The sequence below is a fragment of the Helianthus annuus genome, chromosome 15, assembly GCF_002127325.2.
Source record: "Helianthus annuus cultivar XRQ/B chromosome 15, HanXRQr2.0-SUNRISE, whole genome shotgun sequence".
Taxonomy (NCBI): domain Eukaryota; kingdom Viridiplantae; phylum Streptophyta; class Magnoliopsida; order Asterales; family Asteraceae; genus Helianthus; species Helianthus annuus.
The window spans coordinates 61993927-62020897 of record NC_035447.2 but is presented as its reverse complement, the minus strand read 5'-3'; the positions used below and the strand labels follow the sequence as shown (position 1 = coordinate 62020897).

General features: G+C 36.1%; 2 protein-coding genes and 1 long non-coding RNA gene across 3 annotated transcripts; all 3 read right to left on the bottom strand.

The window, feature by feature from the left end:
• Positions 1 to 1894: 1894 nt before the first annotated feature.
• Positions 1895 to 3214, bottom strand: LOC110913788. Its single transcript, XM_022158608.1, has 2 exons — positions 2851 to 3214; positions 1895 to 2766 (listed from the first exon to the last, which is right to left on the bottom strand). The coding sequence occupies exons 1-2, from the start codon at positions 3212 to 3214 to the stop codon at positions 1895 to 1897; spliced, it is 1236 nt and encodes a 411-aa protein (XP_022014300.1).
• Positions 3215 to 7186: 3972 nt separating this feature from the next.
• On the bottom strand, positions 7187 to 8257 carry LOC110913787. The gene has a single exon (XM_022158607.1). The coding sequence runs from the start codon at positions 8255 to 8257 to the stop codon at positions 7187 to 7189; it is 1071 nt and encodes a 356-aa protein (XP_022014299.1).
• Positions 8258 to 19859: 11602 nt separating this feature from the next.
• Positions 19860 to 22243, bottom strand: LOC118487633. The gene is made up of 3 exons (XR_004882248.1): positions 21970 to 22243; positions 20499 to 20787; positions 19860 to 20033 (listed from the first exon to the last, which is right to left on the bottom strand). It is a non-coding gene; the product is annotated as an uncharacterized LOC118487633 (long non-coding RNA).
• Between the last annotated feature and the right edge of the window lie 4728 nt (positions 22244 to 26971).

Here is a 26971-nt window from a genome sequence, read left to right as displayed (position 1 = left end):
CCACACTTGTCTTTTGCTTGCCCTCAAGCAAATCTGTTTTTCACTTTCACGTGGGTCGAACAACGAATACACATCCCATTCCCGAGACAAAGGTTAAGGTCTATTGTCATACAAAAGTTCAAATTCGTTACCATCTCCACATATTTACCGGTAAAGTGAATAATCACTTATAATGATGGTTATCCAAGATTAACCCGCCCGTAAAACTAACAACTCATGCATATCCCTCACAATGTGCTCTCCACTCGGCTTAAAATTTGCTAACATGTATAATGTATTAGCATTTCAATAATTAATCGCTAAAAACCGATTAGAACACGTACCCGCATAGGCTTGCAACTCAATCATTCTCCACTATCGAACACAAATACTAAGCACAAGTCAAAAGGTCTTTGAAGGGTTGTAACGGGGCTAGGCGAAGGGTAGGAAATAGGATATTTTTAAAGTGGCTATGGCGATGAAAATTCGATATTTATTACAAACCACTAATTTAAACAAAACTAAATATAAACAACAACTATGGGTAATAATCTTTCATCCTTTTATTCGAAACTACTAACACTTCTTTTTGTATTTTTTATTTATTTAATTATTTATTTATTTTTTTTTTCCGTACAAAACAACTATACAAACTTAAGCTCCTAGAATCGAATTTTCATCACACGGGTTTAAAAAGAAAAGGTTTAAGGTTTATGGGCTATAGAGTGGTCAAACGAAAGGTCTAGGCTCAAAATGGGTAACTAAGGAGTTTGTTCGGGTAAGGATAGAAAAATGGTTTAAAGAGAAAAAGGTTTACCTAATGCCTTAATCATTCTCGTGCTTGTATTTGGTCTATAGTCTCAAACGTATCAAAAGTTGCAAGTTCTACAATACGCGACTAATGGCCCACTCAAACAAAGAAAACATGTAAATGTGAATCTATGATATATAAGTGGCTCAAACCTCACGTATAAGGGTATGATATGTGATATGCATACATTGCTAGTTCCTTAGGCGAATTATTCCCAAATAACCACCCGCTAAATACCCGTTATGCTTATTAATTTGAACTTGACCATGACAAAAGACCAAATGGGTTGTGACATCCCTCGTTGACTTGGTTACTTGTGCTTTTGAGATTGCTTTGAAAACAAGACATTTTTGAAAAATTTTTGAAATTTTCCCCCATCCCCACACTTGAGGCAAACATTGTCCTCAATGTGTAGTGTTTAAATGAACGGGTCAAAATTGAAAAATTTCTACTACTCCCCCATCCCCACACTTGAAGTACATATTGTCCTCAATGTGTAAGAACTAGAGTTTTAGCACTGCACAAGGGATGTGACACGACTAACCTTCCCAACTTTTCACCCCGGAAATTAAAATACACCTTACAATCCACTTATTCTAAACTATCAATCAAAGTAAAAAGGAAACGCATGCACCTGATTTTTGTCGCTTGATGCCCATGTCTTCTTCTTCTCTTCATAAAACCGGTTGTCTCTCGAACATCATATACCTACAAATTCTAACCCTTGTGTAGAAGCATGCTTCTCACAACCATTGAAATTTGTTAGGGGTTTAGTTCTACCGTTTTTATAAAAGCATTACCAAGTCATGTGTTAAATTACCTTGATTTTTATGGAAAAATAAATTACAACAACAACAAACCTAACTCACTTTCGTAGGAATCACGGTTGCATTTAGCTCATGCAACAAGCCCTTTTAAACCCGCCAATAGCTTGGGAGGAAGAGTAGGTCTCGTGAGGGTTATATAGGGAACACACCCACAACGTTCATTTATCTACTAAAACAAAATAACAAATTATACAACAACAACAATACTAACTAAACTACGAATAACAACTAAAACGAAATGCGAAATAAAATATACAACAACAATTAACTTACCACCTCATGGTGGTCGAATGGCATGCTTGACGTCCACGAGCTCCTCAAAATCACCCACCGGTGATTCGTACCATTTGTTGCCAAACGGTCCAAACTTCCTCACCTCCTCTTCCTTTTTCTTTTCTAGAGGTGACTTCCTTGCTTTCTTCTTCTTCTTGACTGTCTTCTTCTTTGTTTCTCCAAACCTACCAACCATAGCACAAACCTTTTTGTTTGGATTCATGTCCTTTTTAGGACACTTATCCTCACCGAGTGGGTTAGTAAATTTTGGAAAAACATTTAAATTTAATTCCCGGTCCCCAAACTTCATCCTTACCGTTCCCGTTGCACAATTTATTATGGCATTAGCAGTTGCAAGGAACGGCCTACCCAGTATGACTATCGGTTGGGTGTCCCCAACACACGCAACATAGTCTACTACCAAAAAGTCAACTGGGTAGTAGCAATCATCCACCTTAACAATCACATCCTCCACCATCCCCCTTGGATACGTGGGAGTCTGATCAGCCAATACCACGGGAGTATCAAAATTTTTTAATGGACCAAAATCATATTGGTCATACAAACTCCCGGGCAAGATGCTCACACAAGCTCCAAGATCTAGGAGCGCCCTCTCAATTTTAAATGTTCCAATTTGAATTGGAATAAGAGGATCTCCCGGATCTTGAGCTTTTGGGGGAAGGGCACTCGATAAAACGGCACTCACATGAGATATCAAATCAACGAGTTTGGGTAATTTGTTGTGCCGTTTTTCGATGCTTAACTCCTTTAAGCATTCCACATGAGTCGGAACCTTTTTAATGTCATCTAGTAACGGTAAATTAATTTTAGCTTGCTTAAAATTTTCCCACCCCTCGTCCTTTGGTGGGCACCGTTCTTCAATTTTCGATGTATTAAGCGGGTTAAGTTGATTTAAACAATTTTCACAAAAAACATTTTTAGTTACATTTTCAAGTGTACTTTGTGAGATCGTTTCTTGTTTATTTTCATTTTCTGGCTCATCACTTATATCTTCCACTACACCATCAACGAATTGTGGTGGTGGAATGCTTTCAACACTACAAAGTTCATCATTTAAAAGAATACTTACCGCGCTAATGCGTGCATTCCTCACGTTGCTTGTGCTAGAACCTTGATGCTTCGGGTTCACTGTAGTGTCACTTGGAAGTTTCCCCATGCTTCCCTTTATTTGGGCCACTTCTTCCGCTAGTTGACCCACTTGTTTCGCCAATGCCTCGTGTGCTTTGTCTCGAATCTCGTTTGCCTTCTTTATCTCTTTAACATCACTGTGAGTCTCCTTTTGCATGTTTAGCAAAGCATCCATCTTGGCACTCAAGTCATCACCACCGGTTTGATTGTTCGACCCATTCCCGTTACCGCCTTGATTATTGTAATTCTTTTGGTACCCACCTTGGTACCCTTGGTTGTAATTTCGTTGGTAACCTCCTTGGTTACCACCTTGACGGTTTTGGTATGATGACCCACTTCCTCCTTGATTACCCGATTGGAAATTCGGGTTCATTTGATTTGAAGCATTGCCATACCGAAAGTTGGGGTGATTTCTCAAACCCGGATGGTAAGTGTTGGAGTTCATGTCATACTGTTTTCTATCTCCATACACTTGATTGACTTCTTCGGTGTAACCACTCGACCCCATTGAGCATTGCTCGGTCGCATGCCCAATATCTCCACATTCTTCACAAACCGCAAACTGAACCGCATTTACCTCTTTCTTCTTTTTCAGTTGAGCTATTTCCCATTCTAAGGTGGAAATCCGGTCTTTGGAATCGAGATCGGGAAGTGACCGGGAAACTGGATGTCTTTTTGCTCTATCGGCCGATTCTTTTTCCTTGGATCGTTTGCTCATCCTTTCCAAAAATTCCCAATCATCATCCTCATGATTGCTCAAGAGTGTACCATTGCTTGTTGTCTCGAGACGATTCCAAGTTGCATCATCCAAACCCCGTACAAAGAATTTCACCAACTCCCATTTTTCTATTTGGTGATGTGGGCATCTCCTCATTAGCTCTTTGAATCGGGTAAATGCTTCATGTAAAGGCTCACTTGAAAGTTGACGAAACGACCGAATTTCATCTCTCGCATCGTCGGTCTTTGCCATAGAATAGTATTCATCCAAAAATGCTTGTTGCATTTGTTCCCAAGTTCGAATACTATTGGCCGGAAGTGTAAGGAACCACTGTTTTGCCTTGTCTTTCAACGAAAATTGAAATAACCGAAGCTTCACTTCTTCTAGTGCGAAATTATGCCCCCCAATAGTATCACAAATGGAAGAGAACTCCGTTAAATGTGTGTACGGCTCATCATTGGACCTCCCATTGAAGTGAGGAAGTATGTTGATGTAATGCGGTTTACAATCAAACATCCTCCTTTCGCATACTATCGGAGAATTATTCTCGGTCACTATCAGGCGGAAACGGTCATTTACTCCCCGTGGAGGTTGTTGACAACGTTGTGGACCATTAACTTCTTGATCGACCGGTCTTCGATTATCCCTTCTTTCATCTCTTTGATCCCCCCTTCGATTATCCCTTGGGTTACCACCTCCCACGAAACGAGGAATTCGGTTAGGGTTTGCATTGTTGTTGTTGTTATTGTTGTTGTAAAACCCATCATTCCGGTTCCGTTGGTTATTGTTTCGTGGTTGACGGTTGTTCCCATAACCATCGTTTCTTCCACCTCCGTAACCGTATTCGTCGTCCCCAACATAATTGGCGTTTTGGTAACCAAATTCCTCATCGTCATACCTTCTAGCGTTGTAGACGTTTCCCCTACTCACGTAGCCCCAATCTTCATCATCATTAGCCCGATCATCGTAATACCCCCCATCGTCCGAATTTTCCGTATGAATGCTTACGTGTTCCGGCGATTGATAACCGGGAACACTATACGGTTCATCATCGGGGATTGCATTCCTTAAATCGTCAACGTTGAAAAACGGGTCTTCATTTGCGGGATTGCCGCGATCACGGTTACCTCTATGATCGGAGTTGACATTCCGATCATCAAGGTTGATAGGTAACGATGCTTGTCGGTGAAGGGTTTGTTGTTGTTGTTGAGGTGTTCGTTGGGTGTTGTTGGTATTTTGGTTTCGGAAAGGTGGAGTGGGTGGTCTTGCATTGTTGTTACCACCCGGTTGTTCTTGAGGTATAGGTTGGGTGTTTTGAGCGGGATAAAAAGTTCCTCGGGATTGGAATTGATTTGGATTGAGGTTTTGGTTAAAGTCTTGGTTGGAGTTGTGGTTTGCCATTGAATCGGTTTCAATGGTCGGTGTGAGTGGTGGTGTTTGGTTGGTTTGATTAGAAGCAAGAGTTACTTCTAACCGGCTTGCTAGGTTCCTTCTTGCAAGTCTTTCAATTTCCGGTTCGTAGACTAAAGGTGAAGTCCTCCCGGAATTTCGTGTACGCATGCACTACCTGTAACCTGCACAAGTAACACACCCCGCGTAACAAGGAAAAAGACAAGTACAAAAAGAAAGCTAAACAAATTAAACAGCTAATCACAAAAATTCAAACAATATCCAAACACAAAGCGCACGCACTCCCGGGCAACGGCGCCAAAATTTGATCGGAGTGTCGCGCTCCGGTCAAAGATAATATTTATAAGCCCAAATTACCCTTAACAATGTGTTAGTGGTAGTAAGGGGTCGATCCACGAAGAGTATGTGGTTTGTGTATGGATTCGAATGAATTATAAACAATTGTCACAATTATGAAGCTTGCTGAAATATTTTTGGGTTTTCGTTTAATTGAAAGATGTGAAATTGGATTACTGAAATTGAATTACTTACTTGACAACTACTACTTAACGATTGCACGAATTTTGGATATTTAGAACAATAATAATAAAAAGGAATCACACCCGGTTTCGGTAATTATTAACCTAGGATTTCTACAAGTTCTAGTTTCAACTCAATTGCATTTGATTAACGGATTTAGTGTACCGTGACTTAGGTGCTACTAACTATCAACGCCCCGAAGAACGGACAAAAAGACACTTTGTAATCAACACAAGTAAATCCTAACAATGATAATGCACAATTACATATCACCGTTTCGTGAAGTCATAACTTTTAACATCGCTCGACAATTCACGAATTCGCAACAAATGTAACACTATTATCAAGAGTTTCAAAAATCAAATACAAATTGTCACTAAGTTAAAACAAGAACAATTCGAAACCCTAGAATTAACAACTACCTACACCGGGGTGAAACCGAGATGATTAGCCGCTCATGGTTGAAGAAGCTTGATCACCGGATGTTTGGAACGCGGAAGGATTCATCTTGAAGCTTGCTTGGATGGAGAATGATGAAGGTTAGTGATGGATGGTGATGGTGGAAAATGGTGAGTGATTCGATGAACTAGGGTTTGATGATTGGTGGTTGTAGAGATGATGATGATGATGATGGAATGGTGAATTAGGGTTTAATGGAGGAATTGGGGATGATTGATGGTGATTCTTGATGATGATTCGGTTGTTGAAGGATGAAGAAGTTGAATGGTACGTGGTAGATGGGTGATAATGGCTCCAACAATGGTTTTCAAACTCCAAAATGAGTGTAACTCCCGAAATCAATGAGTGAGAGCCAATAAAATTCGAGATTAACCCCCACAACTCAAAATTACGCGTTGCTGTTTTTGACACGTCGCCGACGAGCCTCAACCCGTCGGCGACGGGACTTAGTTTTGTCTCCTGCTCCGACGGCCTAAACACCTGGATACGGCCAACAAGTGCTTACGGGCTTGTCTAGGGGGCGTCGCCGACGGTCTGGACCCCGTCGGCGACGGGCTCTCGTTTGCGAGATTTCTGTTTTTCGCTCCCGACACTCCCGGTTGACCCGTGACGCGTCCCAGTGCTCCGGTTTTCGATCCGGCGACCTGTAAAGCTCTCGAAAAGCTCCTTAAACTCCATCAGACCTGCAAAACACATTCTTGATTAAAAGTAGGCTATTCGAAACTAAAACTTACGTAAAAACGTTAAGTTAAACAATAACAAGCACCGGTTTACAACCACGCATCACGGGGTCTTTGTTAGTGGGGTCCACTGCCTCTCCCTGTTTTCATGCTTGTTATCTCTTTGAGCAGAGAGTTTGTTAATTGTTGCGCGAGCATCTTCAGAGGAGCGGCTTCCAGATGACTCGCGCCATGATTTCTTGAATCTTCGTTCGCCTGTTGCGCTTAAATCTGTGGGCCTGCTGTGTGGTGGTGGCGGTCTGTTTGTTGTAAGGTTTTTCTCTGTTTGTGCGTAAACTTTAGCCGCCGCCATTATCTTTTCCTAACTCTTGGGGAGGCCTTCTGTCCCGGACAAGACTTTGACCATATCATCACATCTGACCGCATACTTGAACTGAGCGCGGATTAACTGTTCGTGGACACCACCGATCTCCAATACTTCCTTATTATACCTGGTTATAAAATCTTCCAAACTCTCATCATCTCGACGCCATATGTTCATGACATCAGATGTATCCCGCATGGAGCGCCTTTGCTGGCTGAAGTGTGTTAAGAATTTTTGGCGCAGGTCTTTCCATGACTCTATTTGCCCGGTTGGTAGATTATCAAACCAGATTCGCGCTGGCTCCGTTAATGTTTGAATAAACAAGTGACACCATAGCGGAAGAGTCCACCCGCCGACCAATCCTGCGCTGGTGAAGACCCTCAAATGATCGTCGGGATCAGTTAACCCATTGAATTTGCCGACGTTAGATGGTAATTTTGCCCTCTCTAACGGAGCCAGAGCTATTTCCAGTATAAACTTCGAGTTTTCCGCTGCTTCTGCAGGACGGTAAACTAAGTCGTAATTATGTTCTGCCTCAGGGTTGTACACCGCTCGAGGCCTGGATTTGTTAGAGTTTGGGTGCAGCCTGTTGAATACGCTGGTGTTTGCACTCAAACGATACGTTTGGTCAGATTCATCAGTGTGGGCATCCCAAGGAGATCCCAACCTATCATGAACTGATTGCCTTTGACGATGCTGTGACTCATGGTGTTGTCTCTGATAGCTGTTCGTTCCATCATTTGTTGATTCTTCTCGTTGGGAAGCATGAGCTCTTGATCCCGGCCTTCGTGATTGTGTTACGGGAGCGGTTTGAGCACACAATTGTGTATACACTGCATTTAATGCTCCTTGTGACCGGACATACCATGATATCGGGGTTTCCCCCAGTGGTAGAATTGATTGGGCGGGATTTATGGGAAATACCCCTGGAGTAACAGGGTTATTTGCTCCATTAGATTGAACCTCATTATCGTCTGAGGCCTCTTCTACTATCCCTTCGACTGGTAAATTGTTTCCGACATTTGGTCGAGGACCGGATCGTCGGTGAGAAGATGAATTTTCTACCATACGGAAAAACAGAAAAATGAGATGAACTGAACCGAAACGAGATAGGAACTAGAAAAACTGAGAAAACGGTGGGCGCCAATGAAGAAACACTGGTTCAACGGATCGGAATCAGTTGTACCAGGGGGTTTGAATCCGCATAAAAGGTTAGTTCTCTCTCAATTGGCTCAGTGGTGGTCAGACTACTTCTCCGGCTATTCTGCAAAACAGAGCACCGTTAGCCTCGCCAAGGGGAGAAGAGGGTTCTCTCCTTGACCTGACTCCGGTGTGAGAATAAGTATTTGTATGGAGAAGATAAAGGTAATTGAGTAGTGAAATTGGATCTGAGTTCATACCTGCAAAGTTCTCCTATTTATAACCGAGAGTTTTTGGAGGGAAAATCTGTTATTGAAAAGATAACGGAAGATGCTAACACCGTAGCGGTTATCTTTCCTTCCGTTAAGTCTTTTAACTTTTCATTAAGTTGCTTTGATCCGACGTGAGTGCACACGGATCACGACTTGATCTACGGTTGGGGATTTGCCACGTGGAAAGTGGTTTGAGTGGAGATCATTCTCCAATTACATGCTATCGTGGTGGTTTCAGGGATGTTTGTGATGATGACACGTGTCCAGGCGGTTACAACCGTCTGGGTGGTGCACGATCATATTTCTTCTAGAAGATTACTGCTGTAATCTGGTGTGGCACTTTACCGTGTGCACACATAGTTGGATAGATCCCAAGTCTGGGTAAAATAACATCCAAGTCTGGATATTTAGGGCGGACGTTTTGGTTTCAGGATTTTGACCCTTGCTTTTGGAAGATGGCGCAAGGGTTCAGGTTTCCCCTTGGGCGCGCGACTATTGTTTGTTAGTTTCTTTCTTCCTTCTGTAAGACCAATGCGCGGCCGCGCAAGGTTTAGAAGGGCTGAAAGACCGGTTGGTGGTATGGTCCCTATCTCTTTGTGGGATTTTTGGGACCTTACCCCTTCAATATCCAACATACTTTGCAAATTCAGTTGTATGGACTGTTGGTCCGAAAACTTTCCATTTCATTAGAGAATTTGAATCTGCCATACTTTACGTCTTTCCATTTTGGCCAATCATTTATGTATTTTCATTCATAGGCAGATCTTAAATCTTGATCCTCGTCATTTCATCATTTCAAGCGCTATATTATATACAAAAGTATAACGACGTCGATTTTGTTTCGATTCCATACATATCTTAGACATGATACAGCTTATCGAGATCTCTTTATTTTCAGGTACCTGAGGTTCTTCTTGAACCATCATGTCTACTGTCTCTTCAGGAGATCTTATTACTATAACCTTGACTTGACCATCTTAATTACTTACTCCAATTTTCGAGGAATTTTATTATTGGAATCAACTAGTCTACCATGCTTTAGGCATGCAATAGACTCATTACAAAATATGTGGTTGTCCTCTTGGGACACAAATATGACTGGAGCATAAGCAGTTGATTATGTGACTTACTTAGTCACTCTATTTTGGTCAGTGAACTTGTCTGGTAATTTGTTCTTTAATATTGGTAAATGAATTATCCTTTGAACTTCTGGTTCACCGTTTATACTATGAGGATCAAGATGACATGATAATTCATTCCAATTTTCTCTTTCCAACTGCTTGTTATCTCCCCCTAATGTTGGGAACATTCATTCACTAAAGTGAAACCCAATGAGCTGTAAGCAAATCTCTCCCAGTGGCTTTAAGTATTTAATCATAGATAATTATTTTTTACCCAACATATATTCTCAACCCTTTTAGAGGTCCCAACATTGTGCTAATGGTGGATCAATATTATATATACCGCACAACCAAAATCTTAGAAGGGATGTATTTGGTTCCTGACCAAAAACCAACTATAATGAGGGAAGTATGATGACATATTGGCTTGATGTGAATTAATGTTGTACATGTAAAATTACATGTACCCAAATACAAATATGAACTAATGCTCTTATGATCATTGGCTTTGCAATCAATTGTGAGTGTTTAGTGATCGTCTCAACAAAGCAATTCTTGTATAAAGATAAGCTATATGAAGTTCAACATTTATTCCAATAATCATTAATAACTTGGGAATTGAATTCACCATTATTACCAAAATAAATATACCAATCTGGATTAATATGTTTGCTATCACATTAGCTAAGTCATAATCACACAAACTTCAGGTTGTGGATTTGATAACCATTTAGATAATGCATCGATTTAAAACACTAAATGGTATCATGTTGGGATATGCATATCCTTTAATCACTTCCAGAATATTTAGGTATACACACCCTCGTTTATTTTGCAAATATATAATTTTCCTTGAGAGTAAACATTACATGCTAATTATCAGCTTGAAGAATCTTCATTTTCTTCATTATGTTTCACATCATCATTGACTCGGTGTGGTCTAACCGATCATGTCAGCTATATATATAATTTTATCCATAAACTTCTAGTTTATAATCGTATATGTATTACTTGCACTTATGTAATACAAAATGTCAGATATGGAAGAATGTCTTGTAACTTTAAAGTTCAACCATGATGGTATATAACTAGTCTTTAGTTTGCCACTTTTAGTGGTCCATCTCATCATTAACATGACCATCATTACAATTCTAAATGGTCGATCTCATCGTTAGAACTTTCTCCATGATCACTACCTTTACAATGATCAATATGTAATCATATTCACTTTAAAGAATGAGATAGAATCTGAAAAATTTCATGGATGTTCATCCTTTACTCAGTCCCACGGGCATGAAATCATTTCAAACTATCATACTCCCTGAATGATATTGCTACTTCAATAGCATATCTTAGATGTGACAACTTGAAATCTTTTATCAAGTTTTTCATTATAAACAATCATCTTTCCATATAATATAAATTGAGATATATCTAGTTACAAGACAGAGACATATGAGATTTAATGGTCTAAAATCTTATGACCTTTTATAAACTAACAATGAGATTCAGGAAGTATGACACTTCATGTGTCATATCTAAGTATATTTATACTATTTTATGAAAGTGATAACAAATCACAACTTTGGTTCAACTTTTCTATTCAATAGTATTTATAAGCCAACAAGTAGTATTTATTATAATAATATCATTAAAAATTGAATAATGATGAATATATTGGGTTTCTTCACAAACTTTGATATTAAACTAGTTAACACACATTAGTAATCTATGCAAGTGAATAAGCATATATAGATAAAACATCAATAGTGACAACAACAATAATAATAGTTAATATTCAATACTGTTGTTAAGTATCATGACCAATCGTCTGCTGATGAATTAATGGATGTATGAGATGTCGGTATCACTAGCAAATAACACATGGTTTCTCTTATAACATTTAATGGAAATTAAGAACATTAAACCAATATTTGAATTTTATAGACACCAAACAATTTACAAAACTTACTATAGCAATATTTTATAATAATAATAATACACTGCATTAAAGCTTGTATAGTAATTGTATGAAAGATTTTTTTTTATAAAGTAACACAACTAATAGATCAACCAGTGATTATTATAAACATCAATAATTTACATAATTCATTATTGATTGGAGTTATTTTGCTATTTTACATATTGCATTCTTATTTTCTAAGCGTTGGCTTTTCACCAAATTTATAAAGACAGTATCTTACACTCCCATGTATTTATAAATAGAACTTCTACTATAACATCCCAAAAAAAATTGTCATATAATTTTTCAGACGAACCGAATACCCGGAGCTGTCAATGAGTCTGGCGCGAAAGGCATTTTATTTAAATAAGTCGCCCAGCTAGTATGGCGCTTATGACTCGGTTAAAAGCAAAGGAACCCGGTTGTAAATCACGTTAAAAAAATATTACTTTGGGAGCAAGTCGCACATAAACGATTCAAGAGGGGCCTATGTGAAACATTTCAATTAAAGTCAAGTATATAATACAAAACCCTATGTCATGCGACCTAGGGTGTGTGCAACCGCTAGAATCAGAAAACGAGAGAGAAAGAGATCGAATGAGGAGGATGGCGATGGGGATGTTTATTGGCTCGGTTGATCTTCTATATTGCACCATAAGGTAACCTCTCGTTCCAATTATCCTACTTGTGTTTGTTTTGCGAGCTTTGTATGGGGCTCTCTTTGGTTCAGTTTGCGATGATAAAACCGTGGAGGTGCACGGTGGTACGTGGTGTTTGGTCGTGGAGAAAGAGAAGGGTGGTGGAATCACGGTGGTGATGATGGTTATGATTGTAGTTATGATGGTGATGGTGGTTGTGTACGGTAGTGTCGGTTTCCGTGGTGGCCGGTATGTGTTCGGTGGTCAGGAGATGTAATGATGGTGACGGGTGGATGATGGTGGTGGCTTCTGCGATGGTGAGCAACGGTGGGTGACGGTGGCAAGGGTGTCTTGGTTGCCAAGTGGCGGTTCGACTATGGTGACCGACTACGACGACGGTGAAGGCGAATGACGGTTGACAATGGCGATGGCATTGGATAAGGTGAAGGTGTTCGGCAGTGGTTTGGGTGAAGGTGATTAGCAATGACGGTGACTGTAAATGACGACGATGGCATCAGTCAGTTTGGTGATGACAACGACGGGAGTGGCGTGCGGTTAATATTTCGGGTTATGTTCATAGGTGGTTAATGGAGATTACTTATAAGAGTTCATGAATATGATGTTGACACAAGAATCTAGTAGCTGGTTCTTTGTTGATTTTGGTGGAATTGTGATTAAGTTACGGATCCATGGTGGTTCTAATGGAGTGTGCAAGTGATAACATGGGGGTTAGTGTTCTGATTTTGAGGGTTCTGTATAAATGGTGGCTATTCATGGAATACAAAATGGGGTGGGAGGAGAATTATGATTAGCATGCATGAATTAAAAACAATAGTTAAATAATCATAAATTACATCGAGTACATACATGCACCATGGTGCATGGGCTGATAGAATTGGCATGCATGGGAAATAGAGTTATTATACTGAAATGGGTGTGATTTGAGGAAATTTATTATAAATTTTGACGGCCGAAGCATGAAAGATCTATTAGAATTAATTTTGCATGGCATGGCATGGCACCACATTTAAAAGAAAGCATTGTGTTGATGGGATGAGTCCAACATGTCAAGTTAATGGTTGCTGAAGGTATACTAAGATTCGCGCCTTCAGTCGTTTCTCTAGCTCTCAACGGTTCGTGCGCTTTATTGATGCTTTTTTGAGGACACGGTTTAAGACGGTTAGTCTGCGGGTTTGGAAGCTTTGCAACCTGTGAGTTCTAATCCCCTTTTTCTCCAATGTTTTCGGGGCTCGCATACATGCTTTTCACATGTTTTCATACGTGTCATGATTTTTATATATTAACAAGTTATCCGATAAAAATGTTTTATAAACATTTTTCTACAAAGAATATTTTTTTATACGACGTAGTGATTAATCGTGCTTTATTAGTCTTGCGTAGGCGTATGACGTTTTATTTAGTGATGTCAAGGTCGTATAAATATGGGGCATGGTAGATGTCGATATTAAAAGCACTACCTGTGTCACGATAAACTTTAATTGGTAACTCTATCATAGGTTCCGAACCTAGTGGTAGCAGGAACGTGAATGTGGTAGTTGTCGGGTAGTTAACGTGCGTTTAACTAGATATGTCTATCTAGGTGTTTTATGTGAATTAGCATCCTTGAGGTGCTAGATGCGGGTTATTTGTGATGGCGGCGTTACCTTCGGGGTGGCATCAGGTCACAAGATGCGGGTTATTTGGATGGCGGCATTACCTTCGGGGTGGCGTCAGGTCACGAGATGCGGGTTATTGTGATGGCGGCGTTACCTTCGGGGTGGCGTCAGGTCACGAGAAGCACCCTTAAGGTGCTTAGTTAATGGTCACAATTTGTGACAATGATGTAGCCCTAGTGGCAACGACGGTTTATGTAGGAGACGATGATGGCGCAATTTAGTAACCTGACCTAAAGAGGGAGGTTACGTGCGGCAATATGAGATGAACTACGGTCACTTCTTAGTGATTTGACCTAATTATGTGTTAGATTCCCACCTTATGTGTTTTTTTTTGTGTTTGCGTTAGATGAAATGGTGGGTATGTGGTGTAATTGTGGTATGATGTTTAATTACTGTGGTTGTGGTTTGTACTAAGGTGTCCCTTGTACGATTAGTTCTTTGATGAGTATATAGGACGGTAGTACATAACGAAGAATAGTGGTAATCAGTTCCATAGAGGGGGATTATGGGTATGAGTTGGGAGTCGTGAGCCTTGAATGGTGGGTCTTTTGGCGTAGTACGAAGTGGCTTAGGGGTTAACTTGTTTTAAAAGTGGTGTTGGTATTTTTTAAATACCGTGTTTTGAAAATAAACTAATGTGATTTGATGTATCGTTTATGTTTAAACTAAACTGTTAGAACTCATTCAACGTAACTGACTTTTGCATGTATGTTAGTTTGTTCGCAGATATGTAGTTCGGGTCGGTAGCACTCTTGGCAAACGGATGGCATAACTCGTGACCTGGAAGGCAGGCATTCGTGATGTTTTAATCAAATAATGGTTTTTAATTTTCAAAGAAATTGGTACTGTTTTAATCAAATTTCCGCTGCGACTTTTTGAAAGAATTATTATATTTGTAAATAGTACCCTGTGATGTGGCCCGACTGTAGGGTGCCCGGTTTGGGGGCCTTTCATCTACCCTCAATTTGGTTCCATAGCCATGCTATTGCAAAATCATTAAATTTAAAGGCTATTCTAATTTCACAATAATCAATACTAAGGGGAAAATTGTTTTAAAGGCCATTAAACGGATAAACACAACAAAATCACAAGCAGGATCGTATGTTAGAACTATCGCTTTACATAATACAAAACAAATGATATTAAACGAACATACGCTAAGAGCAAAGAACATTGACAAGGATTAAAATAATTACTCATTTTAGGATAGACTTGTTAAGGATCTTTTAGGCAATAATAAATATAAATCTCTGAACTATTCTAGAATATGAATTATCTTGAGTTACGATTTTATAGATATCGTCGAGGGTCGGTTCATGGTAAAAGCAAACGAGATACTTATTAGTAACCACCCCTAGAGAAAGTCACCATGATAGCGCTAGAGTACTACTTTGATTTTTTCATAGTAACTTGTGTTTCCTAATGTGTAGAAGTTGTTACATGGTAACCGATGATTCTCCTTAAAATATAAAGTTATGATTGTTTTCTTTATCTTTTATTTTTTACCGTGCTTCTCACATAATGACCAGCCTAGTAAAATGGCTTAATCTATTTAATAACTCATTCTTATTTATAACAACCAACTTTGAAACAAGAAACGGTACATTTATCTTCGGGGCAACACTAACCATCAAGCCAAACACCTTAAGATCTTATGGTGATGCAATCTTCCTTCAAAAGCAATTCGTGCTGATAACGTGTTGTGAAACAACGGTCTACTAGCAATCAACGTACATATATATAAACATAAAGAACACGGAATAGAAAGTAAGAAAGAGAGAATAAAAGAACTCATTCTTATATTCATTGAGTGTATAATACCAATTACATGAAACCTCTATTTATAGAGACTTAACATTAATACAAAGGTAATAAATATACGGAGGCTACATATGTGGAGAGTTATCACATTATGATGCATTCATAACATATGGAGGTTACATATGTAGAGAGTCACCACATTATGATGCATTCATAACAATATATATATTGACTATAGTATATGACAAAACGATCCATTTGTATTTATTATTATATGGATATATTTTATAGCAACCAATATCTAATCCAATTTAATACGCATATATAATGAGATGCATGCTCATTTAGATGTTTCTTAGCTAAAAAAACACATAAAAATATGCAGGAATAATATATGTCATGTAAATAAGTGAGGACGAGAGGAATTAAAAAAATGCCGGTGGAGAATAATGAAAAATCGAATGTATTAATATTTTATTTATATAATTTGAAGATAATTTTGTATGAAGTTAATAAATTATTTTTATATATCTTTGAGAATTTATAAGAATAAGATAACATATATGGAGTTAATAGATTATTTTTATAAGAATAATATAACAAATAATTCGTTTCAAAGTAAAGATGACGAATTTAAATTTGTTGTTTGTTCTAGTCTTATCATTTATTAATATTTATATATAATGAATATCTTTTATTAGAAAAATAAGTATTTATAATTTAGTATGAGATAATTAAGGATGGGAGAGAGGCGAGACAACATAAAATATAACTTCAATAATTACCATGTGCTCTCGTAATTTTATTTTATTATATAGTATAGATTATATAATATTATTGTATTGAAAAGATAGGAATTTCACACCTAAACACCAGTTAAATAATCAATGTGAGGTAGTGGTACTTGCTATACCGAAGAAATTTATAGAAAAATTTAATCAATGAAAAATAGATGTGCTGAAATGTGGTTTTAATCAATTAAAAACCATAGTGATACCGAAGAAAAAAAATAGGATTGTTAGTTTAGCTATTAATGTGTTTTTAATTGTTCAGACATCTTACTTTTACTGGTTTAGTACTTGATGGTTTAGACTGTTTACAAATATCTTAATGGTTCAGACATTTGTCTCTGAATTGTTAAGTATCATACTGAATTTGAATGGTTAAGACTTTTTATTTGAATTGGTCAGACATTTGTCTCTGAATAGTTAAACATTATACTGACTCTTCATGGTTCAGACGTCTAGACCTCTTACTAGTTCAGCATTTAATAGTTATACATCTTACTAGCATTTAATAGTTATACATCTTACTGGTTCACCACTTACACGTTCAAAAGTCACCAAACAATCCTTCAGAAATTACCAAACAGTCCTTTAATAGTCCTTTAATGAATGAAAGTTATCAAAGAAAACTCAATTTCAATAAAACAAAATGAGTTAGAAATTAATTAATAAAAAGTTATGGTAAATCAATGGTAAAATATGTTTTTATTAAATAACTAGAGTTGTACATTTAAAAAGAACTAGATTGTTAACCCATCCGCGAGCGATGCGGCATGTTTATGGCTTCATTGTAACACAAGCGTTTACGATTTCATTGTAACACGAGCGTTTACGACTTCATTGTAGGCGTTATTGCGCGCGTTTACGGCTTTATTGTAACACAGGCGTTCACGACTTCATTTAGAAAGCAATGAAAGCATATGGAGGGAGGACGGTGCCACTTGCCATTATCTAAAGAACGCATAAACCATGGTAAAAGAGATTAACGATGTGGTGTAACAAACACATGAATTGACAAAAAGACAACAAACTTGTTAAAGAATTAAAAATTTTGCAAGACATAAAATTATCCCATTACAGGGAAGGTTCATTTGAAAAGAAAATTTAATTGAGAAGAAAATGAACAAAGGATAATTTTGTAAAACATTAAATAGTTTTTTCACTTATCTCATTTATTATCAATTTTGACTAACTAATTAGTCATAAAGACTATTATCCTCCACAGTAACTTTTTTTCCTGCATACGTAAAAAGTTATCCTACATATTTCGAAATTCATCCTATACGTTGAAATTTATCCTACACAACTCGTAATTTATCCTACACTTTAAATTATTTTATTTTATTTTTTTGAAAAAATATATATTTTGAAGATAAGTTACAAAAAATTAATGTAGTTAGCTATTAGAGAGGAAAACTACAAATTAATGATCTGTGTAGATTTACTAATGTACCCTTATAGTTACATTTAATACTTATATTAAATGAAGTAAAATAAAACATTCTTATTGGTTGAAATTTCTTCTTTTTTCTTCTTAAAAAAAAATCTTTCTCGTTTAAACTCTTCACTACATAACTAATTTGATATGTATATTACCATGTGTATTTAAAATTTTGTAAAACATAAAGGTAACCCATTCCATATGTAATTTGAGGTGTGGAAAATTTAGGCCCAAAGTGTACAAAAGAAAGAAAAAAAACAGATGCCCCGGACCAGATTCGAATCCCAGGTACTTGGCGATATCAAAAGCAGCGACCGCCTTAACCATCTCATCCGGTTTACACCTTTCGGTTCCTTTTTCCATGAACCATTACCATGTCACGACAACTTATCTTGACAATGTCATTAGGTGCTTCGTTGTAGAAGACCACATCTATGGAGCCTGTGTTGTTTGTTATTGTTGTGTTGAGGCAATACTTGTTAGTAGGCAATATATGTTAAATAGTGTATGACTAATACAACAGGAAGAGTAAAGATATGTATGTCAATTTTGTCATAGGCTTCATATTGCAAGTTACGTGCCATTAGAGACTTACATGAAAAGCGGTTCTTCACCTATCTCATCGTCCAAGCAAACAAAAACGAATCGGTCATTCTCTGTCGTTTGTGGGATTTGAACCCAAGACATCCCCCTCCCAAGGTGTTTAAAGGCTTTGCCTTTGACAATAGACCACCACCTCATTGGTACGTGTGAAGATTATTATTGCTTAGACCTTTGTTTAAACATTATTCATCTCTGCTCGGTACAAACCTGAGACAAGATTCTAGCTACCACTCATTTGGTGATCATGCTCATGACCAATCATTGGCGACACTTGTTGTACGGAAGTTAACCAATTTGAACTTTTGTTTGAGCATTCAACTAGAACTTGACCTTGAACTTGGGAGGGAACCAATTCAGTGACGTAAGGAAATGTAACCTATAACTTTATAAGAGCATTCACATCTCTTATACCATATATTTGTGAGTGGGTTCTCCGTATTATACAAAGTATTATACAAAGTAGTTATGGGTAAATAAGAAACAAAATGTTAGTGTTCATCTATATATTTAGGGACACTGTTTACCCCATTTATTTATTTTTTTAAAACGGTTTTGAGTGGAGGAGAGAAAAAATGTAGTAATATTCGGTTTTTTAGGGCAAATTTCTTTTAATCCCTATCGTCTGTGGGATTTGAACCCAATATCTTCCTCTCGCAACTCTAGGTGTTTAAAAACTTTGTCTTTGTAAATGAACCCACACCCCATTGATTATAGTGATTTTTAGTGTATTTATAAAAAAATATAATAGATTAAGGGATGTGAATGCTCTTAGCAATGTATTAATTTTTAATCAAAATCAAATAATGTCACAAACATGAGGGTCAAACAACGGAAATGCCCCGCCCCCACGAGAACAAAGTCAAGGGTTCTACTAACTGCCACTACTACAAAACAGAGCTTTAGACGGGGTGATATGGATTTTAAGACGGTGTTTTCAACACCGTCTTAAAGTATACTGGTTTAAAATCATGTCTTATTAGACGGTGTTCAAACTAAACCCCGTCTTTAAATAAATGAACCCCGTCTTTTGATCCAAAATTTACCCAATTTATATTCAAAAAATTATTAAAATTAATACGATTAACACCGTCTTAAAAGGCAAGCTGGAAGGTTTTTTTTTTTTTTTTTTTTTTTTTTTTTTTTTTTTTTTGCAGTTTTGTGTCTACTCCAATCCTATCCGAATCAAGCCAATATATACACCATTTCGAACCTTTTCAATCAACTCAACAGACATTCAATTCGGAAATAAACCTGTCAAATTACAATTTATTGCTAAATGTATAACAAACGACATTAAATTTCATACATAAGCTACGTACAATTCTAAAATCTATAAATAAAGCTAAACTAACGGAATACTTAACTCTTGAAAAAAATTCAGCATCAACGTCTTCAACAAAATCTCTATATCATTATCCGTAGCCTCTTCTGTGTCGTGCCACATCTAAAGAAAGTAAATATAAAAAGTTACAACAAACATCAATGGTAACTAAAAGCAAATAGAAAAAAAAGTTTGGCTTTTAACATCTTCAACAAAGTCATGTATAATTCGCATCATAGCTTCAATGTTTGCTTGTTGACTATCAAACCTTTTTCCGTATAGCTTCTAGCTCAGCCTTTTTTCTTTAACAGTCCTATTCAATTTCTTTTCGTATTTCAAGCAACTATATTTTTTCAACTTCAAATCTCGCTTTGATGTTTCCATAAGCACTATGTAATTCTAACTTGAAACATTACATTTATCCTATATTGAGTTTGCCCACACATATTCTGCAATTTAGAAAGGTAAAAATAAACAAAAGGTCTCTCTTGAGACTACCATAACCTAAAGTTCAGTTTAGTAATAACTTTACTCATAGAATATAAGAAGATTGTTGACATTAATTAAATTAATGATGAAAACTCATACCTGAGATTGAATTAAGAGCACATGTCGAGAAAATGTGATTTAAATATGCAATTTGTCACAAGCCACCCAGAGTCTTAAAACCTTTAAAATAAAAATTGCCCCTGTACAGAAAGTTTTTATTTCTAATTAGGTTCGGGTCAAAATAACAACAAAGTATACGGTACAAATGTTCTATTGGAAGAAATTTGGTTGATTTCATAATTTTGTCCAGCGATCTTTATACAATAGAGAAGTTAGGAGGATCCTTGGCTTCTAGCTTCTTCTGTGTTGGAGGTTGCCTTTACATGTCCTATCACAAAGCCAGATGACCAATTAAGCTATTATATAACACAACTGATGGATTAATCATAAATAAGGTAAGCTCACATTAGGTTCAGGTAATCAAATCAGGCATCATAATTATTTGATCCTAATAGCTGTAGAAGCAAAACTGACACTATGAACCAGTTGATCTTTAGAATTTGATGCTTTTGAAAACAAGCTGGTATTAGAGGCCATTTTATCAATTCCACTGTACTCACATGTGTGCATTTATTATATATCATCATAATATTTTCATGATAAATAAGAATCAATATTTAAACCAATGCCCTTCTGACTATAAAAAAACAAAATTTAACGCATATCTCATCTGTCTAATATTTCTTGGAGTCTAACCCGCTTAAACGGTCTCTATCATAACAATTATCAAACATATACATTATAATATGTCAAACGTAAACATGTATGATTAAATATTTCTTAGTTAGAGCATCAAATAAACAACGAACACTAGTTTGTTAAATTGAACATAGAATAGGGAATTATCATACTAATATCAAAACATAATAAAATATTTGTAGCTTTATTCTAAATAAAGTAGCCCTTACATTTTCATTATCGGCAATTTATGGTAAATGGGAAATGATCATGAAACAATATAAAAAAAGGATCCCACTGAGACATTTCATCAAACATGTAGAGTGCATGACTAAATCTTGCCAAAAATTAAACTTATATTGGTCAGTGCAGCCACAAAATCTCAAATACCAAACAAGATTCGTAATGTGTGATCCGGTTCTAAATCAAAGGTATAAGAGGAATCACCTACACGCATCGTAGTTTCAAGAAACGTCCAAAACTGGGTAAAGTTGATGATTATCAATGAAAATTACTACCTGAGATTATAAATTAGCATTGTTTCACTACCTGAATTCATAATGTGAAGTTAATCTAACCAACACCAGGCATGCTACACTCCAGGTAACAATATTCTCCAATCTCACACCTAAATATCACTACAATTCACATTAATCATACAAACTTATCACTAATACACTGAATAACAACAACCCTAGACCTAATACATTCATCAATTTATATTATTACCAACTAATTACAAACTACACAACATAACTTACAAAATGCATACTAGATCTGGAATGCATACTAAATAAATGACCAAGATTTAGGGGGGAACGATTAACGATACCCATGACAACTTGAGAGACGAGACTGGCACCAGATCTGATGTAGGCAGAGGTTACGAACCAACAGCATAGAAGACGCCGTGGAGTCCTCTGAGACGCCACCAACGATGCATTGTGGCCTTCAACGTCAGTTGCACCGCTATACATTGAAGTTCAATTACATACATATGAGTTGAGCTGTAGAAGATTCTCTAGAATCTGTGTGTGTGATGTGTGTGTGTGAAGAGAATGAGAGATAAATTAGGTTTAGGAAGAATGTTTAAATTTTGATTGGGAAAAGAGAGGTCGGGTGGGGGAACAAAGCCCGCCAAGGGTTTTTTTATTGACATATAAGACGCGGTTTGGTGATAACCCCGTCTAAAGGTTCTTAAATTTGTATAAGACGCGGTTTGAGTATAATTTTTTAATATTTTATATAGTTATTGATTTTAAGACGGGGTTATTACATAAATCCCATCTAAAACAAATATTAAACACCGTGTAATGCTTACTTTTGTAGTAGTGTGCATCCCGGATCACATACTTTTGTTTTATATTTATGAATGGTGAGTTAAGGGTGTTCAACCCATCAAAACTGATAGAATCATCCAAACTAAACAAAGTAGTTTGCCGGTTTGAAATCTACACGGTTCAATTCATAATTCGGTTATGACGTTTTAACGGTTTACAACTCAGTTTATGGTTTGAAAATTACAACCGATCTTGTAACATTTTCTTTTCATTTCAAGAATATGAAGTGTTTGCATATATCAGTTAGTCCGAGCTGGGTTGATTAGAGCTTTAGATGACCTTGACAGAGACCTGTAAGATCACAAGAAAGGAAACACACCGTTAGCCTCGTCACAGGGAGGGGGGGGGGCTCTCTGCGACCAAGCTCGGGCGTGAGAATAAGTATTTGTGGAAGAGAGGTAAGTCAGTGAGAGAGAGAGGAGAGTTTAGAGAGAGAGTAGCGATTACCCTTTGATGGAAGTCTTGACGGGGTATTTATACCTTCTGGGTGTGCTGACGTGCCAAGTTAGTTAGGGTCGGACCAGTCACTGTCAGGTAGTTAAAGCTGTGAGCCCCAGTTAGTTAGGGAAGATCCTATGGGTTAATCGTTCCGATTGGGGATATTAGGTCCGACCAGTTTCTTTGAGCTAACGGTCCGACCTCATATTTATCAAGTATTCGGTCCGACCCAGGACGTATCCTCATCATTACAAAAGTATGCTTTTGATTTTTTTTTCTAAACCACAAAAATTAAATTGTAAGACCGTGAAAATTCTTCCGCCGATCCAACAAGACTTGTTGGAAGCTTTTCGGACCAAATTTTGTCAAAGTTGACCGAATCGGGAGTAAACATCCTAGGCCCAGTTATTGACCGCCAAGTCCGCCATATTTAACTATAGGGTCAATTGCATATTTACCCTCATAAATTTCTCTTATTGCGTATTTACCCAACCCAAAACTTAAATTGCATTTTTCCCCTTTCTTTTTGAAAAAAATTGCAAATTTACCCATTTTGATTTATTTAACTAAAAACAAATTTTAAAATAACTATTCTACCCCTACCCTATTTTTGCTAAAACTTTAAATCTCATTATCATCCTCCATCTTCTTCATTGTCCTCTATAATTGATTCATTGTCACCATAGCCAAATTGTAGGTTTTAATTTCAAAGAGAAAACCATTTTGAAACTATTATCATATTCTTATGTGATGTCGCTGGTTGGTTCTTTGTATTTAACAGAACCGGAACCGTGAAACCCGAACAAATATCATTTTCGCTGGTATGAGGTATTCTCAGTTTCTCATGATGTGTTTGCGGGTTTGGTTCTGGGTGATTCCAATAGGTATTAACCAACTGCTCACCCTTACTCAATCTTCAACCTCATCTTCATGAAGAAACCTACTGTAAGCGAAACACAAACAAATGCCCACTATAAACAAGACTCCATTAATCGATGAAACAAAATCTTATATAAAACTTAAACAACTTTATTACACAGTGACTGAAGTTTGAATAACCATAGTATGGAATCGTCGGTTGGTTTTTACGGCGTTTCCAATTTTTCTGTTTCATCTGATATATTGGGTTTAAAAATAACAAAGGGATTTTTAATGCTTAAAGGGTAGTTTTGCCATTAAGCAAATTTTCATTAAGGGTGGGGAAATATGCAATTTCAGTTTTGAGCAGGGTGAATATGCAATAAGGAGATGATTAGAAGGGGAAATATGCAATTATCCCCTATAAAACCCACAAACAACTCTTTCACATGGTATATGCATAAAGAGTTTGATACCAAGGTATGTGCTTTAACCGGAATAAATTTAAAGTGTATAATTTACCGAATAAATTTAAAGTGTATAATTTTGTTTTTGCTAATCTTAATTATTTTATTAAATGAAAATATGAATAAGTGGCGAACTAAAGTATCTTAACTATAGGGTTCATATACAATTTTATTTTGGCTCTTACTATTCTCAATACCCTTTTACACTCGATCTTTCTTTTTATATATATATATATATGTATATAGATATAGAAAGTAGAGTTGTGTGAATATTAACTCTCTTTATTTTTGCATTTACAAGTGTGTGTTAATTAATTTTTCTACTATCAATTTAGTACAAACACAAAAACAATTGCCAACTTTTTTAATATTACATTAACTAGGGTCGTAGTTAATTAGTTATATGCGCGTTGCGCAGGGACGTGGTTGAAATTCTTAACGTATAGTACACCATGACAACCGATAAATAAATTCGTAAAATTAAGTAGTATGATATCTAAATGTGTATGTCATTGGCGTCGTTACTCGGCTTTGAACATCAAAATAATAAGAAAAGGTAAAATAATATAGTAAATAACAAAGGTAAACGAAAAAAAAAAACGATAGAAACTCGGTCGGTTTCGGTGTACTCGTTATAGCAAAAAAAAATATGTTCAAAATAGTATCGGGCGTTCGCTAAAAAACTAAACTAAAAAAAAAACCTTCGTCACGCTCTTTATAGCAAAGAAAAAGGAAAGATAATGTGTTCGTTAAAAAACCTTTTAGGGGTAGAAAAATAATTTGGTTAAAGTAAAAAAAAAAAGAACACAATGATTAAATAAGTTACAAATGAAAGTTTACACTACATGAGGAAATAGAGTATGATAAAAAAAAAAAGTCACTATTCCTCTTTTCTTAACCTTTTAGGGGTAGAAAAATAATTTGGTTAAAGTAAAAAAAAAAAAGAACACAATGATTAAATAAGTTACAAATGAAAGTTTACACTACATGAGGAAATAGAGTATGATAAAAAAAAGTCACTATTCCTCTTTTCTTCTCATTTATATAGAGATAATTATATAGAGATAATTTGCATTAAAAGGATTTGATAAATTATATATTTCTCTATAAAGAAAAAAAACATCTTCATTGTCGGCTAAGAAAAATTGCAGTCATCCTAAATTCGCACTTCTCTTTTCATCTCAACTACTCTGAAACTAAAAATAGACGACAGTCATATATCTATATTACCGGAAGTTTGAACCGTGGATGGTTAAAGGACCCCGAACTCTTAGGTGGTTTCGCCGAAGTTATTTTAGGGATTTATAAAAGTTATAAGTTGGCACGGTGAGAATATTATTATTTTCTGTTAATCAAAAGTAAATTAAAGTTTTTGGTGGTACTTCGATGTGAACTATAAATTAGGGGTGTGCACAGTTTGGTTTGGTTCGGTTCGGTTATTAACATTATCCGTAACTGTAATCGAAGTCATCGGTTAATCGGTTCGATTAATTTGGTTAATTTGTCGGTTTTCGGTTCGGTTCAGTTAATTTTCGGTTAATAATCAATTCAAACAAAGGCTAAATTTTTTGTGTAGAAATACATGTAATGGAAGTATAAATACATGAAATAGATGTATAAATAAATGAAATGGAGGTACAAATGCATGAATAGATGATTAACTACATAAAATGGAGGTATAAATAAATGAAATTAAGTCATAAATAAATGAAATACATGAAATAGAGGTATAAAAACTAGAAATATATAAAAAAATAAATGATTCGGTTCGGTTCAGTTAACTTCGGTTAACCGATGGTAAAAAAAATATCCGTTAACCGACTTTCAGTTAATTCAGTTTCGGTTAATTTCAGTTCGGTTTTATCAGTTTTCGATTCGATTTCGGTTTCGGTTAACGGTTTGATTATTGAGTTATTGCACACCCTAATATAATTTTTCCTTTTAAGCTTTACACCATCTAGTTTGTCCTTTTCGTTCTTTGCTTTTCTTTAATGTATTTCCCTTCACTTTTACATCAATATAATCTTATTATCATACTAAATTCTGACTATTTCATTAATATAATATTATTATCACACTAAATTATGTAAACCGTTTGATCAATATATAATTTAATTTTACAAGTGTTTTTCTTTTCTTAATATTTCTTTCCCTCTAATTATATTTTATACCAACTTTTAAAATCACTTACGTCACAATTTCATTAATATAGTATTTTTTATCATACTATTTTTAAAATTGTTTGATATATATACATATATATATATATATATATAATATTTAATTTTACATATAAATAATTATATTTTTTATACAAAGATCATTGATCTTATTCATCATTGATAGATTAATATATTTTAGGCGTGCCCATATAAAAATGTTGTGAACTTTCGAATTTTTTCAACATCAATACGATGTGAGCGACTCAAGTTCTCATGTATGCATGTGATATTTCCAATCTAATCAAACCGATACAGAACGAAACCCCGTCGTATAGTGCGGGTATTTTCACTAGTTTTGGACGTCTAGCAGGTTAAAAAAAAACTTGATTTTGGAATTGACTTAAAGATAAGACTTGATTTTGTCACACATATTTGTTTTATATTGATGAGTTGCAAATACATTTTTCAAAATCTTAAATTAGAGGAGGTTAAGTTCGTTGTACGATTATATTCATATAATTTAAGATTATATGATTTTTTTATACACAACATAAGATATGACTTATCGA